We start from the raw sequence: 18131 nt of genomic DNA on the forward strand, positions 1-18131 counted from the left end.
AATGTAACCCTGATAAAATGTAACCCTGAAGCACTCCACAGGTCAGTGGAACAGAGCAGGAATCCTCCAGCACTATCTTCTGAGACCAACCCTCAGACAAGACTCAAACCACCATAACACAGTGCCCTCAGTCCCAGTGCTGAGGGGCACCCCAGGATGATACTATGGTCAATCATATCCAAGAATGGAATGGCAAAAACAACTGGGTTTGGACACAAAGGAAGCTGAAAGATCAAGCAGAACTATATACCTCCTCTCCAGTAATCAGCAGAGGTCAAACAAATTGACTAAAGCTGTCTCTGTTTCAAATCCTAACCTGAAGCCAGACTGAAAAATTGCTTTCTCCAAAACACCCTCGAATTGAGACACAAGAATCCACTCTAGCACCTTATCCAAGAATGGAAGATTAGAAACTGGTCAGAAATTCTCTAACACGTGGTCTCCAACCTTTTTATCACCAGGGACCGGTCAACGCTTGACCATTTTATTGAGGCCCGGGGGGGGGTAGTCTTTTGCCGAGGGATGTCGCCACCCGCTGGGAGGCGCTGACAGCAGCAGCTGTGCAGTGCCATGCCAAGGGGGAGCCCCAGCCATGACAGCCACTGGAGAACACCAAAGGTGAGCCGTCGGCAGAGTGGCAGGGCAGCCCCTGAGACAGCAGCTGGGGAGGAGGACGAGGAGAAGCGGCAGACTGGTAGCGACTGATCTACGGACCGGTCCCGGTCTCTGGACCGGGGGTTTGGGACCACTGCTCTAACACAGTAGGGCTCAGGGAGGGTTTCTCTCACCCCCCCAAAAAAACGAAACAAACACATGGTCTAATCACTGCTTGGAGAGCCAGTTTGTATAGTAGTTAGGAGTGCGGACTTGTAATCTGGCATGCCGGGTTCAATTCTGAACTCCCCCACATGCAGCCAGGTGGGTGACCTTGGGCTCACCACAGTGCTGATAAAGGTGTTCTGACCGAACAGTGATATCAGGGCTCATTCAGTCTCACCCACCTTACAGGGTGTCTGTTGTGGGGAGAGGAAAGGGAAGGCAAATGTAAGCCACTTTGAGACTCCTTCGGGGAGAGAAAAGCAGCATATAAGAACCAAACCTTCTTTGAGCACAGGCAGCACAACTCATATTCTCACAGAAGGCATTTACCACTCCCCCTTATCCACTCAGCCAGGGCCCCTTTGAGCAGCTTTTATCAGCCAGGAAGGGCAAGGATCAAGAACACAAGTGGTACATCCCACCTATCCAAGAAGCTTGTCCAGATCCTCAGGATCCACAAGCTGAAAAGTATCCACATAAATCAGACAAGTAGATGCTAAAGCTATATGATTCAGACATGAATCCATGCTGGGATCTCAGTTGGATACCACAAACCCAGAAAACATGTTTTTAATGTCAAAATACTATAGTTCCTAATTGCTGTGCATACTGTTATTACAGATCTCTAGTAGTCAGTTAAATTCTGAAATTTGAATATGAGGGCACATGACCCAGGACACCTATGAATACGTTTAAGAGGGACCAATTCTCCCCTCTGAATCTTCTTACCAGTGCAATATACCCCAGATGTTATTTCTTCCCTAGGACAAAACATACCAGTACCCATAGGTCAAACATAATTAATAACTCTTACGACAAATCTAAAAAAAAACTTATTACATGGAAGAGATTAAGGTATTTTCACATCACCACATGACCACTGCACTATGTGATGTAACCAATGGAGGGCCATGTTTAGACAAGGTAGGGTTGAATTTGACTACTGCTTTGAAGAACTTGGTGGTATTATTGGGTCCTGTATTTTTGCAAGAAACTCAGATTAATGCAGTGGCAAATGCATTCTTCCTGAATTCCAAGCTTCCAGAATCTTAAGACTAGACTTTCAAAATGTGCTCTATGTAGGACTGCCCTTGAACATGGTCCAGGATTTACAACAGGTGCAAAATATGGCAGGTTAGTAATTACCAACAGGCTTCTGGGTTCACTTAAAGGTGCTAGTCTTGATCTTTAAAATCCAATACAATCTAAGCCAAGCCCTCTGAGACCCTCCTCATGGCTGAGTGATCCCTTCAACATATTCAGTCAGCCACAGTGCAATTTTGGCATTATTGAATGCCTCCATGAAGAGGAATAGAATCTCCTAGGCCACAATATTTTGTAAAAATTTTTTGTATGGCCACATTTCACCGGCACAAATCATGCAGCTAATTTATCATATTCTTATTGCTTATGTATGCCACCATGGTAGTGGCGGGGGACAACATAAGTAAATAATGTGGAAGAATTTCTCTTGGAGAAAACCATTGTATTTGATCACAATTTAATCTCTTCCAACCCCAAAAAGTCCACATATCACTGATTACATTTACATCCACTTTCTAGTAATGCAGTTCAATTAGTCTTCCATTCAGCTGCAAGTACAGATTGCTTTAAACTGTAAATTTGCCATGACATGACTTTGTCACTTCTGTACAGGGCCTTGCAGACTTTTGGCACAATGTAGAAGCAGAATTAATGTAACACATATTCTTTCTTCAAACAGGCAAAAGTGAAACAAAGCCAATAACGTGCATTGTTCAAGCTGTGGCAATAAAGAGAAGATGGTATTAAAACAATCCGTATTCATTCAAGCAATGCTCAAGATTATAGATCTTTTGGATTTTTTCTTTCATGCAATTTCCCCACTTGCTTTCAGTTCATTCTGCAAACATCTGCAGTACATTTCAGACATGGTCAACTGATTATGTGCGTACATGGCAGATGACTCTCAGCTCAACATGAAAGATTGACATATTCAGAACAGCCAAAACTTCGCAGTTGGTTCTTAGATGTGCAACAATGACATACACTGGCTGATTTATGACCAGAATGGAAAGTATACAGAACAGGCAGCAGATCCATGGTCCATTCTACTTTGAACACTCACACAGCTTATACTGACCTAAACCATTTAAAGTAGGGCAACCGTTTTTCATAGTTGGTAATAACTAGAATCTAGATACTATGCTCCACAGCTCAATACTAGTGGAGCACAGGATCCAGCACTGAAGACCAGCAAAGAGAAAACACTGCAGCCTGGTCCAATTAGATGTCCTTGCCCATGTGAAATACATCAGCCTGTAGGCCCATTCCTTGCCTCTCACATTAGATAAAATTGAACTGTACCAATAATGTATTCCTTCCAGTCTAAGCCCTTAGAGACAGGCAAAGGCAAACCACATTAACATATGAAGCTGGCTTATACTGAAGCAGATCTTTAGTTCAACAAAGTCAGTGTCCATGGCTCTCCAAGGTCTCAGGCAGAGGTCTTTCACATCAGCTACTACCAGCCTTTTAAACTGGAGATACTGGGGATTGAACTTGGAACCTTCTGCATGACAAGCAGATGCTTTACCACTGAGCCACAGCCTCTCTGAACATCTTTTGGCTTGAAAATCCTATAGGGTTGTCATAGGTCAGATGTCACTTGATGGCAGTTTCCACCACTAAGTCCAATGAAATCAATGGGCTTAGACTAAATCCTTCATAGGATGTCACTGCAAATTGACCACTACTGTAGGATGAGATTGTTCTTATTACAGAAATATTTAAGACAGCTGTTGTCTGGAGTGTGTTTTATCGGGGCTTCCTGGATTTGTTTATACAGTTTTGGCACTTGCTGCATATGTTAGCTATCACAACCAGAAGTGAACTATCCCAAATGTATAAGCACATGTCATAGGAGCAGCCTCCTCTGTATGGTAGAATAACGAGGATAGAATATGGCAAAATACATCCGAAGAAGATAGCAAAATAATTCTTTTACAGGTTAATAATAACATTTTGCCATGCAAATGTAACCCATGGCTTAGCTTATGTGAGAACTCCGTTGCTGTAGAGCAGTTCAGACTGTGCTATTTTACAGATCCCCTCAATGAAATACATGCAATGCACTTAGGAGTCTCATAGTTGAATTAAAATGAATTTCCTCATTGCACCAACTTGTCTCTTTTTTCTGGCTGTATGCCAGGTAGATGTCCTTGCCTACTCTTCTTCTTCCCTTATTTGTGCACATTCAGACCATTAATTGTTTGCCATTGCATCTGAATCACTCAACTTCAGTTTGCCCTTTCCTTCTAAGGATTACAAACCAGGTTCTTATTCTGGTTCATGATCTTGGGCTGGAGTGGAAGCACTAACAGTATTCTGAAACTATGAGCACATGAGGCTATCAGATCCTTGGTCAATCAAGTTCAGAACAGTCTAAGACTGGCAATAGTTCTCCAGAGTCTCAGGCAGAGGTCTTTCAAATTACTGACAACCTGGTTTTAAAAAAGAAAAATTAACTAGAAAAGCCAGGGATTGAACTCGGGATCTACTGCATGCTAAACAGAAACTCTGCTTTTGAGACACAATCCACAACCCAACGATGGCTGGTGCTAAAAAGGAAGTCATGAATTAATTTCAAGCGTGTGAGGGCCAGAACAGCATAAACCTAAGAAGCATTCATGGAGCTCCAAAATATCAACAAACATGACATCATAGCTATGCCTGCACATTTAGGCTTTTCCAAAATTCCTTTAGAAGCCATTTGCCAATTTAATGTAATTAGGAAAAAATGGTGACAATATAAAGGTCTGTACTCTATGAAGAATGATTTTCAGTTGTGAAGTTTTTTATTCTAAATCATATCAGATCAAGTTTCAAACAATTAATGGCATAATAACACTAACAATCATCCAGTTACATAGTAATCAGATGTTTTAAAATCAGGCAGACATTTGGAATAATAAAGGGACCTAGACATAAAACATTGTCAGGCAAATTATAATTGGGGTATAAATCAAGTTAACATTAGAAACAAGAGTTAAAAATTAATTACTAGTAAAATTCACTAAGGTGAGATCATAATACAAAAAAAAAAAAAAAACCACCCTGAAGAAGTATAAGCCAAATGGTTATTCCTTACAGCTATGAGTTATGAGTTGAAGAATTATGGCCAGAAATTCAGCCATTTTCTCTGCTACAGTGATAATGATGATGATGATGATGATGATGATGATGATTGTTGGATATCCCTTCCGCTAAAATGCACAGAGTCAACCAGGATCAGGCCAATCAGAATCGGACCAACCAGTTCTGGTAAAATGCATGGAGTTGACCAGGATTGGGCCAATCAGGAGCTTGGAGAGCAATGGGCAGTGAAGTCAAATGTAAGGTATAGAATTAGGCTCAGATGAACAGAGCTTGCACAATCTGTCCTCCAAGGGAACACCTTTGTATCTCCCTGATAACACCTCCAATGGAAAAAAATGTTTAGTCTAGCAAGGGCAGATGCCTGAAGGGATGGATTAGTAAGGTTTGAGAAATAGTGGGCCCAATAACATGAGTTAGGGGATAAAACAAGATGGTAGGAAGAGTTAAACCATATATTTTGAAAAAGACCAGTGCAATTAGAGCCGTGGTTAGCAAGATTTTCACTGTAGGTCCCTTTGCATTAACATATTATTGCATAAAATTATGTACAAACCTCCTCCCCCTACCCTTCTTTGATACCTTTATAGTTTCGCTAGGCACTCCAGGTTCTGGAACTTTATTCAAATAAGTGGTCAAGTCTTGATCGACATGCTCGAACACAAGTGTTAATTTGGTCTCTCGGTCTGTTCGGGACACTGTGCATACGTCAAACAGCCTAAGAGGGGAAGAAAAGAAATACTGAATTGTAAGTAACTAAACGGATAAGTTGATATCATACAATCCATACCTTCATGTAATAGAAAATAAGAAAAATAGAAAGATCAGGATGATTTCAGGTACGGTATACACAATTCATCAGATGATCCTTGATCAAAAGTGGCTACAGTTCCCAAAACTCTAAGATGCTTATTAAACAAGAACACAGGCATGCCCAACAATTTTAGTATTGTGCTCTAAGGGCACATTCTATAGACCAGCACAACCGACCTGTCCACTCAGCTGGGACTTTAATGGTAGGTTTAAAACCCAAACAAACAAAAAAGCAGTTCTGGATGCGTTGAAAAACAGGATGTTTAATTTACAATACAGTCAAAAGTCCCATTCTCTCTCCCGAACCTAAATATGTATACATCTTCATTCGCCATATGATGAGTCACACAGCATTTGGTAACATGAAGATAAATACATTTATTAGGTTACAGTGTATCTTATTGAGAGGAGGGGACTGGAACACAAGCCAGTTGCTGCAACACTTTTTGTCCCACTCTTTTAAAGTCTGAGCTGGCCCACAAATCTAAGTCTGTGTGGCACAGGATGAAAGGCAAGAGCAAAAGGGCTCATTGTCACTCATGAACTTGCTTTATAGTGAATCAGCCTAGCAGTGGCTCTCCAGGGTCTCAGGCCAAGGTCTTTCACATCACCCTTCAACTGAAGATGTGGGGGACCTGGGACCTTCTGCATGCAATGCAGAAATTTCTCCACTGAGCTACAATCCCTCTCCATGGCTTGAGGGTTATGGCCTGGAACTTGAAGATTTGATGACAATGAGAGAGGAAGAGCTGTCTGGCTCTCAGAAGCCTTTCTCCCCCATCCTTTATTATTCAAGTTGAATCTCTTTATCATAAACCGCACTGGGGTCCTATTGGGAACAAAACTGGGAAATAAATGCTAACATAAATGAAGAAATGGTTGCGTCCACTCCAGTGTTCTTGTTCACACTTGTCTCCAATCCCCGTCTTAACTACATCCCTTATACCTTGTAAATATGTTTTACAAAAGTAAATATTAGCTTCTTGCTCTTTGATCTGTATCCTGATCACACTTTTTCTGTTCAATGTGTAGTGCAGGCTATCATTCTTTCAATGAAACCATATAAACCAGGATCAGATAGTTGTATCTAAATGAAACATTTACAGTTATTGTGCACATGTGTTAATTTTTTTCCCATCCACTGTCCTCCCCAGACTTAAGTAGACTTAAGTAGACTTAAAACTACTGGATTCTTTTTTGCAACTTAAGAGTTCAGTAGCATCTGTCCTAGACAGCCACTGTCTCCAGGCTACAGACTCAACTGTCTGCCACCAGCTCTCACTTGAAGATACCATCTGCCTCTTGTGAAGAAAATTGCACAGGCTATATTAACAGACAGGTCACAATGCAGTTAAGAAAAGTGTTTTGCCTTTGTCCAGAACTTTTTCATCTTCAGATATCAAAGACATTTACAAATTGAGTGAGCATTAATATCACCAAGAACAAAGCACTGAACCAACCAACCTGTAAGTGGAAGCATAATACTCTTCCGTTTAAGATTTCAATCTGCTATTTCAAAGATTACTTGGGCTAAGCAGAGAAGCCCCAATTAAGGTGGAATTGAATGGAGCTTGGACTCCTGGAACAGTTTACAAATGTCAGCTGAATGGATTAATCAAGAATTACTTCCTACCTCTTAAGGTACATTTAAGGACCAAAGATGGGGGGGAGGGGGGAAGTGAACCGAAGAATTAATTTTATAGAAATAGTAGTTTGTACCATGATATTGTCCAGTCAGTATGGTTAGGCATGTAGGATGCCTGTCGGGAAATGGGAAGCTCACTCTGACGCCACAAATGATGGCTACATTGACAACATTCCCAGGGTTTTGTTGGTATCCCAAAAGAGCAAAGTACAAGAGACTGAGAGGTTAGTAACTACACTGGAGTCCAGGCACACCACCCATGGTCAATTACACAGCCCATGCGCAAAAACACCCATGTTCACTCATATAAGGAAATAGCCAACCCATGCACACTGACACATCTTACCAACATCACCTTTCCTCTTCATGTACCACACAAGGGAAGAAAAACTGAGGTCAGTGACAAGCCTAATAGGAACAATATAATTGCCAGACCCTTAGAAACAACACAGATGCAGATTTTAATACATTTATCCTTATTACAGGTGAACACACAGGAAGAAATGTTGACAGCCCAACCATATCACTTGGGCACCTCCTCCAGTCACTCATCCAAAGGAACCTCCACGAAAAATCCCACAGCCTCTCCTAGACAAAGATTTTAGATGAGCATAACATTGATGGACTGAGGGTCTGATTCAGTATAAGGCAGTTTCATGTGCCCATGTGAGATCTGTTAATGGCTGTAGACTAAGCTATGTTGTGGCTGTGTAGGCATGGTCAGAAGCAGGTGTGGAGACCTTGCTTTTCCACTGTCAAGGGCAGTGTGTATGCCAGTAATGACCTTGGAGGTCCCTTCCAACTCCATGGTTCTGTTTTTGCTCCTCAGGCTCTACCTAAGAGGCTTCCAAGTCGGGTGAGGACACATTTAGCCTAGTACTTTCTACCCAAACTGAAAACAACTTTCCAGGAAATCCAGTAGACTTCTTTTACTGCCTGATCCCTTTTTAAAACTGAGGATGATAGGGATAAAATATGGGATCTTCCACAATTCAAACAAACACTCTCCCATCGGGACACGGCCCCACTGCTGAATATAACAAGATTCCACTGGGTTTGTCTGTCTTAAATTGTCTACTCATGAGAACTGTAACACTGAAACACAAGTAATTGTGGGAACATTGTTGCCCACTAGCTTTCTTTTCTCACATACAGTTTGTGTAACCAGATCAATGCACGAGTTGGATTTGAATGGCTGAAAGAAAAGCATTTCCCTGTCTTCAAGTATAGACACAAAAAGAAATTATGAGACCTCTGCTGTATCCAATCTTTTTTGCCTTGTAAACTAGCAAGTGTATAATTCCAGCCTCCATCCCACAACCCATAGAGATAAATCATTTCACCTTCTTTGCTATGTTAGGTATCACTCATCTAAATTTGTCCACAAATGAGTTCCCAAGATCAAAGGCATAAAGACAGTTCAAACTTTGGCTAAAGATTCTGTGCCTATAGACCCAATACAATAGTTTTCTTTTAGCAATTAGTCAAATGCCACAGGGAGCTCCTTTGGCTTAGAAGCCTCTTGTGCAGTTAAGTACAAGGGTTCAGCCTCTCTCCACAAAATCATATTGGAAGATGGATTTAGAAAGATTGGTTACATTCTGAGAAATCTGGCTGAAAGTTTAATAATCTTCAATATATTTATATAAATTATCTATTCCAGTACATGCAAACACGGAGTAGCCAGACAGTTCTGAAATCTGAACATAAACATTGGAAAATATTTCCAACTGTATGTTTCTGTTGAACAACATTTACTTAATTTTTAAACACCTTTTTTTGCCAAGTATTTAATACATTGGCAAAGTTTCCCTTTCGACTCATGCCATATTTTTAAAAAGATTCCACTGTGCAGAATGTGAACAACCTCAACATTCTGGGAATTTCAAATGAAATGATAAAGGCAGCTAGGTCTCCTGACTTAAAAACTATTCTTATACCCCTGGCTCCTGAAAATCTATAGGATCCATTCGCATTTAGCACAGTTTGGTGTAGTGGTTAGGAGTGCGGACTTCTAATCTGGCATGCCGGGTTCGATTCTGCACTCCCCCACATGCAACCAGCTGGGTGACCTTGGGCTCGCCACGGCACTGATAAAACTGTTCTGACCGAGCAGTGATATCAGGGCGCTCTCAGCCTCACCCACCCCAAAGGGTGTCTGTTGTGGGGAGAGGAATGGGAAGGCGACTGTAAGCCGCTTTGAGCCTCCTTCGGGTAGGGAAAAGTGGCATATAAGAACCAACTCTTCTTCTTCTGATTGGGTTTGAGACTATAGAATTATGCTGCACGTTTGGATGGGCAGAAAGCAGGGGAAGTCCTTCCTTAAAAGCCTAGGCCTGGTGGTACACAGAGCTGCAAAGACATCTCGTTTCAAACCGGTTCACACAATGTGTGTTACATACACACTAAACTGTACCTAGGCATCTGTAAGCATGCATTCAACCAAGAGAAAACATTCACCAAAAGAATACAGCCAATCCTCAAAGTGGCTGGCAGTCATCTCCTTGACCAAGACACCACTCTTGTTGGAGGCTGTACTCCTGGGAGGTGTTACGGGACACATTAGTATCAACCAATTCACACAGCATGTTTCTTTATGCAAGTACCAGCTTGATAGTTGGAAGTCCTGCTGTGGAGAGAGAAAGTCCTGTGCAAACTGGCCTTAAACATGTTGTTTCCTCTCCAAGGAGAACCAGAGGAAATGCATTTCTATGGGGTTTTTTTTTTGGGGGGGGGAGGGGGTAAGGTCTAAAGAGCTCTAATGTGGGAATCTGCATCTCCAAAGTAATAATGATTCCATCATGTACATTCCAAAGACCTCAGAAGACTTTGAAGACACCCCATTAAACAAACACCCACTGCCCTTTTGTACTTCCAATGAAATATTCTGTCTAAACAGAGCACCTTGCACTAAAACTTGCATTCAGCTTGATATTACTAAGGCAATGTTAGCAGGATCCCTGCCAAATATTTCTGTAAAGAGCAGACAAAAAAGTATGAGAAACCCTTCCTTGCTTGGGACGAGAGTCCTCTGTTGTATATTGCCTCCTTCTTATATCCACTGTGAAAATCATGCAGATGTGTTTCCACAATAGTTGCCTATATGGTAAGAATAAAGACTCACTCTGGACTGCTGATGGTTTTTTTCCCCTGGCCACTTCCAGCCTCCTACTTGTTGATAACAAGCTACAGCATGTCAAAACTGTGTTGAAAGGGCCACATTATATTCAGAAACAAAAGTGACATAAACTGGATAAAACGATTTTTGTACTGAAGGTACTGTAAATACAACCTATTGTGTTTGTTTGTGGGTAAAAAGTTACTCCCACTATTTTCAGGGACTGCAGCAATATGGGCAACAGAAAGTGCATTGCGGAAATGCAGAAGCCAAGCTAGTTGCCAGCCTTTGCCCCTCTTGTTCCAACTTCCGCTTCCTTGGAATGGTGATGGTCGAAGTAAACAGAGCTGAATTTACCAACAGACAAAACTAGGCCCCTGAATTTTGTAGGCTCTCGAAACCTCTGCAGAAAAATTAATCACATGGAAAAGAATTCAACCACAGCATTTGGGGAGGGGCTGTAGTTAAGTGGAACAGCATTTAACTCACTTCCAGTAGGCTTCAGGTTTAATCCCTGGCATCTCCAGCTAAAAGGAACAGATAGTAGGCGATGTGAAGGACTTGCCCAAGATCCTGGAGAAGTGCTGGTGGTCAGAGTAGACATTATGGATCTTGGTATTCGAATGTCCTGATTCATTATAAAAGCAGCTTTATGTCTTCATATCTTAACACATGTTTCTCCAAAATCAGAAGATCTTTAACTATGTGGTGGGTCTTTGTGGGGGGGGGGGGAGACTCTTGTAGGGGGACATCAGCAGAGGTCAGGTCAAAGCCAGAGGACCATTCATCTTCATATTTAAGCCACCAAAACTGTTATGCCAATCAGGGAAGCTGCAGAGTCACAGAATATAATGGAAATGTAAGGCCATAGTAGATTCTCCTCTTCCTGGTTTCCTCCCTGGTTTACTGAGTTGGCGTATAATAAGAAAAAAATAGGATGTTTTTTTCTTTGTTACAAACATGGAACAATGTCTACCAATTATCCCAGCAATGTCACTCACTTGTGTTGCCAGGCAATCATTGTGCTGCCTGTAGCCCATTCTTTATGTCTCACTTATAGTCTATGCTTCTCGGCATTTTAAGCAAGTCAGTTTTTGTTCCTTTCTTTGGTGTGAAGTATGTTGACCATTAGGAATACAGATAGGGCTGAAATGTCCATAGTGGAACATTTACTGATGATTCCTTTAAACACAAGAATCCACATGATAACAGAGTTCCTTTAGTTGGTTTACTTCAGCTGGTAGGTAAAGCAACTTCAGCTGCCTGTTTGTATATCCCTCCCCCCCACACAAAAAATTCCTGGTACATGGGAAGCTAATGCTGTAATCCTGGAAATAAGCCTAATGGAATAGAATAAGACTCACTTCCAAGTAGATCTACTTAGGCTTGCTCCCTAGAAACTTTTCTCCAATGTGCTGATTTCCCCTTGGACAAGGAAATGTTGATGTAGTAGACCTGTGTGGTTTTACACAGAGCTCTACACCTGTCCACATTTTCATTACTCCTGCTGTTATACTTCAATGTTATTTGATGTTACCCACCCTGAGTCAATTGAGAAGGGTGGCATATAAGAATTGACTATTATTATAAGTGAAGGTTTGCATATGGAAATAAGCCATTACAGTTCCATCACTTCTATCATGTAGTTGCTACTCACTGTCCAAAGTAGTCGGTTTATACATGCAGCTACTAATCAAATACTGAACGATCAAGAAATAAAAAGGAAGAGATAGGCATGCCTTCATGAACCAAGGTAATAGATGTGTACCATCCAAAATATTCATGTTATCATTCAGGTTTCAATGTTCCATAGAATGTGTAAAGCAGAACTGCTCAGGAGTGCATTTACCAAACTGAATATTCTGTGATTCTAACCTCGCTGAAATAAAAGGGTTTACAATGAACAATGGACACTGATAGCACTATCCTAACAGGGTTAGCACAAGATTCTGCTTTCAGTGCCTATACAGCATTGTTCATTGTATGCCATTATATTGACCATTTCTGCATGAGGATTCTGCCCCAGGATAGCCTCTGGTTGCTGGTGGGTTTTAGAGCCCCCTCTACATGACAATGCCTGCATCCCGAGGCATGAGTAAATAAATAATATTCCTCCCCCCAGGAGATGAATCAAGGATTCGGGCCACCAGTTAATCAAATAACATTTTAATGCCTGTTTTGAAAATGAAGTAAACAGTTCTGGATCAAGGCCAAGCCAACAAGGTCAAACTGGGCAAGCTTTCAGCACACAACTAACAGTGACCCAAGCACCGGGTTCTCTTATCCTGGACCACTTTGGAGCAGAGAGAATTTGGTCCTGGCTGCCAAATCCTAATGTGGTTTTGAGATGTAGACAAATGTCTGGTAGGGTGTAGGCTGAACCCACCAAGCTAATTTTCACATCCCTAGTTTGCGTCCAAGAAGCTGTAAAGGCCAGGATCTCATTAAGTCACCATGTCACCAGTCCTAAAAGGTTTCATTGTTAAGATTATTCCTTTAAGGAAGCCGTGCCCGATAAGGTGTTCTTTCCATCTCACCCTCTTGCCTTTTCAGGACATCACTTTCTTTTCCAGACATGCAAGTCCTTCTTAATCATTTTTGTCTGGCTGTGTATTTTTTAGTAGTCTGAGAGGATAGCAGGTGACACATCAATACTGTCAGCTCTTTTTATGGGGAGCAGGCTGACATGCAATGTTGTCCCTTATTACACCAGTCTGGAGAACCGTACTGGTAGTCAAACTAAACAGCTGTTACAGAATCTAACCCTCAACAATCTTTCTGCTTTTCTGCATGGGTATCTTTGTCTACTTAGATGTCTTCTTCATTTGCCCTGAGCTGCCCACATTGCCATGCATAATGAACTGCAATTCAGAGCCGAGGAAATAAAAGATGACCTTTCGAGGGGGAGAGCGCTTGTCTTTATTGGATCCCCATATCAATGCTCTTGTCCTCTGTACTTTCCTCCAAACCCACACTCTGCTCAGAGGAAAATCTAAATGATGAGATCTAAATTAATTCTGACACAGATTAGATTTTTTTATTGCCATCTTTTGCAAGAATGAGGGGGGGGGGACCCACAAAATAGAAGGGGGAAGCATTTTAGTTCAGAACGATGGCCTGGAGGTAGAGATGGGAGAAGGACAAGGAACAGTGCAGAATATTGAAGTCCTACTCCTTGACCTTTCAGAGCTTTGTGGCACTCTGCTGTAACTTGTAATGTATGGAAAAATAAGGAGTTCTTTCACCAAGCTCTGCCCACACATCTTTCAAGCTTTTCTTGGCAGTGCTGAAACTCCATAAACTCACAGATGCCTGTGCCAGATACAGAATTCCATGCTTAGGCATTGAGTAGAAGGGAAACCAACTGCAAGCCATTGTTTCAGCAAATCCTGCTGCTGTAAGCCACTCGTATTTATATCTACACTACATAGTTAGGAGGTCCGGCAGAAAGAGAGCTCCGCATTCACAGTTCTCACCCCTGCTCTATTACCCACCCAGTCTAAAAAGGTGTGATTCACATCTTAAGAAGAATCAAGTGGGGAAACAGAGCAAACAATTGGGGTAGAGCCTGCAGTACTGGTTTCCAATGTGTAGATTCTATTTTTCCGAAACTCTATACACCACACCTTCTGTAGGATGGCTGCTGTCAAACAGCAGCAAGCAGTCAGTCCTGGGTGAGTTAAGCATGTCACATGGTGGTTGGTGCCATGTTTAGCACCAATAAGTCTTCCCTCAAAGGCCATGAACAGCCATGAAAAGGACCCTGCCCTCTCCTCTGCCTTTTGCTGACAGTAACCAAGACTTGCAGGCTTGTAGTATTGTTGTGGTTGCCTAGCAGTGATCCCCAAGGACATTTTTTACTTAAAGATACAGGTGCTTGTTAGTGGGAGTGGTGGTTAACACTCTCTCTCTCTCTCTCTCTCTCTCTCTCTCTCTCTCTCTCTCTCTCTCTCTCTCTCTCTCTCTTTTAAAAAATAAATCTCCAAGTTAATTTGATATTAATTCAAAAGAATTTTCAGCTAAGCATCAGGAAGAAGTTCCTGACCGGACAGCTCCTTGATGGAGGCTCTGCTTTGGATCTTTTAAACAGAAGATGCAGAAATGCTGATTCTATAAACTTAGGCAGACTGTGAGTGGGTGGGCAGGAAGGCTTGTGTCCATGCTTGGCTCTTGTGACCCTTTCTTGCATGACCAGGGAAATGCTGATCGCCACTTTGGGCTAGAGAGGCATATTTCCTCCAGGCCAGACTGGCCAGGGATTCTGGTTTTCTTGCGTGTGTGTGTATGTGGGGGGGGGGGGAGAAATCAACTGGGCATGGAATTGGCATCACTGTGGATTGACAGATAGTTGTGAATTTCCTTCATTGTGCAGGGGGTTGGACTAGACGACCCTGGAGGCCCCTTCCAACTCCATGATTCTAGGTGGCGTGGAAAAGGAGGAGGAGAACATGGCTGCGGTGGAAGGGAAGGGCTAGGATGGGGGAAATGAGGGGAAACCTTCCATAAGGAAGCCCACTGCTGCTGTTCTGTATCAGCAGCTATAGCAGCAATATGGAAACCACACAAAGCCATCCCCCTGTGGAAATCACCTCTGCTTCTAAAAAGGGTGTGGGAGAAATAATTATTCCCTGTCATTTCTGTAATCTAGCCAGATTTTTCACTTTAAAATGCAGCCAAGCACAACATTCCTGTGTCTATCTTCCATTCCAAAATGTGTCTGAAACATATACTCAAATCAATTACGTGTGATAGCTCTTCTCATCACACATTCGTAATGCCGTTTTCCCTCATACTTTATCTAGCTGTTTGTATGACACATCTTAATCTTCTTTAGTGGTGTTTCTATGATCGCAAACCGTTCTTCCTTCATTTCCACAATTTCTATTTTAACCTTTAAGCTGAGGAAGCAGATTAAACAAAGAAAATAAAATCAGGGAAATTCTGTATGATCATTAAGCCTTGAGTAATTGTCTAAATGAAAGAATATACATTCTTCTGAATCTTACAAATTTGTTTTTCAAGGAAATTTAGTGGTGTGGTGTTCTTTGAAGACTGTCCAAGAAAGGGAGAAAGAAATGTTTTATTGTCCCTATTCATTTTGCTTAAAATTTTGAAAAGCTGAAGGAATAACACATAAAATAGCCCTTTCAGCAGGCTTTCCCTGGAACTTTCAGAATTAATATCAATCTGGGTGGGGCGGGGGATTCCCACAAAGGCCAGAGGATACATTTGCTAATTTAAATCACTTCCATTGATTTTATTTTTATATCTTGTTCAACAGAAAACCCCACCAAAACAGGAGTTCACGCATATATTTAAAAAATTCCACTAAGGCCATTTTATCATTCATTTGTGTTCTTTTCTGCTATTTCCCCCTGTATCATTACCAGTCAGTACTTTCCCAACTCCCACTGCCAAGCAAAAATGAAAGCACTCTTAGTTAAGAAATGATGGAGGTGGTTTGCTCTAATCAAATTAAACCAGCCAAATGTTCCTTTCAAAGGTAACTGTCTACTCGGCAGCTGTATGCAAACTACGAGATCAAATGTGGTGCTGGTGGTGGGGAAACAGATGCAGAATCCTTATACCCACCCCCCTTTACAGATCTAGCTCCAAAGATGGAGAGAAACAAAAGCCATCAACAGAGCTGAGAACACCATTCACACAACACTTGGAGAAATCTGCTAGCTTGGCAAACGTCATGTTGACACTACCGGTGCTTAGTATAAAGACTGCAAGAGGGGAAATTTCTCAGAAATAGTAAACAGCAACAGAGGCTGTTTATCCCCAGTGATATAGTTTCTACTCCTTGTTTCAAGACTACCTACTACATTTTGCAGCAAATAAGGGGGGGGACCCTCCTTTCATTCTTACTTCCGATCTCTTCTAAAACACATTAATTACTGGCACTGAGAAATACTGAAGTTAGTTTTTTATAACAGGATTCCAATTAAATTGAAAAGGGGAATTCTTTCAATTTGACCACACACATGAGATGTTTTCTTCTCGCTTACCTTCTCCAGCAAGCTGTTTTTTTTTAAGCTGATCTTGACTTTTAAAAGCTACCCGTCTTTGGAATCACGGTCTATATGTAGAGTTGGGGGTACAAATACTTTGTATGAAACCTTTTGAGCCCATCTGAAACTATCAAATTGTGACACCAGTGCTGTGGTATACTTAGTTTTCAGTGGATTCCTGAACATCAGCAGACTATTTTACATGAATAGAATAGAATTTTGATGAAGGGAACATTTACTGTGGGAATTTCTCTGCCCCAGCATCATGACATGTAATGCAGTACATCATGCAACATTTTCATTTGTCATTGAGAATGTCCAAGAGAAAAACAAGGAACCTTTCCAAGGCAATATTCTTGCAATAATATATATATTCAGTTCCAATACAATTTCTTTTATATACATGAAGAATCAACCATAACGGTTTCTAGATAATTTCTGTTTTTAATAACTTCTTCAGTGGTTGAGTCCTCCAATATAAGTTTGTTTTAAAAATAGTGGAAAAATCCTTTGAGCCAATGGCCTATTGATATTAAAACACTAATATGAGGAAAGGCTGTAGGATTTCGCTGTTAGCACCTTTTACATTGATTATTAGTCTCCTAGAATTGCTAATTCCCCCATCATATATTCAGGGACAAATCTATTTCTGGTAACAATTCCTCTTCCTTTATCTTGCCCATAATCTTGTGAGTAGACTCTTACTATGAAACTGATACATGAAGTTTTGACTCTGGAAAGCGTGACCCCATAATCTTGTTGGTTTCTAAGGTGCTAGTGGGCACGAATCTTAACTGTTCTATTGCAGAACGACATGAGAACCCTCTGAAAAAATCTTTACTATGAATGCACATGCTGTGGTACACTGTAGCAATATTTTGTCTTCTAAATGCTATAGACTTAACAGCAGAAGTCCATTTTCCAGTTATAAGATAAGCCACTACCAAATACCACCAAATCAGTGCAACATGCATGCGGTAACTGTGCAGTTGCAATGTAATCACACGATGAGTGCATCAACTGCTGCACTAAGCCTTTGCTATGGTGTCACAAGTATGCCACAGCAAGGACAATCTAGTGTGCAGATGAGAGTGTGGTGGGTGCAAAAGACAAATGATTAGATGAGCTAGGAATCCCTATTCAAGGCTAGGGATATCCCTATGCCAGCACAAAGCCTGGATCAAAGTCAGAGGAGACCTGACTTTGAGCATCTGAATGATGGGCCTGACAGTATCTAAAGAGTTTCTTGGCAGAATGGACTGGAGACGTGGACCTCGGTCTCCTTGGCCCTAGGATAAGGTGACCAGATTTTAACATTGGTAACACCATTGACCGGGGGGGGGGGTGTTCTTGATTAAAAGTCTGGTCTATATGGAGCAACAAAAAGTTTCATAGAACGCATAGAACGCAAAAATAGTATTGCAATATATATTGTTTTAATTTCAACATAAGTACAATTTGCCAGGTACCTCCAGATGTCCCTCCAAAAGTGGGACAATCTGGTCACCTTACCCTAGGACAATGCTCTAACCAGTACAATGATATGGGCATTGCCAAGATGTGGCAGGGTTTTCTAGTGAGACCT

The 18131-nt window shown here is 41.5% G+C and overlaps 1 protein-coding gene across 4 annotated transcripts in view; it reads right to left on the reverse strand.

Annotated features, from left to right (window-relative positions):
* CDK6 (cyclin dependent kinase 6) overlaps positions 1-18131 on the reverse strand; it is a 114581-nt gene that overhangs the window by 76811 nt on the left and 19639 nt on the right. For all 4 annotated transcript variants that reach the window (XM_077303997.1, XM_077303995.1, XM_077303994.1 and 1 more), the window contains exon 3: positions 5536-5671. In XM_077303997.1, the coding sequence (XP_077160112.1) occupies positions 5536-5671 (136 nt within the window). The remainder of the gene's footprint in view (positions 1-5535; positions 5672-18131) is intronic.

This window comes from Paroedura picta, chromosome 11 (assembly GCF_049243985.1).
Source record: "Paroedura picta isolate Pp20150507F chromosome 11, Ppicta_v3.0, whole genome shotgun sequence".
Classification (NCBI taxonomy): Eukaryota; Metazoa; Chordata; class Lepidosauria; order Squamata; family Gekkonidae; genus Paroedura; species Paroedura picta.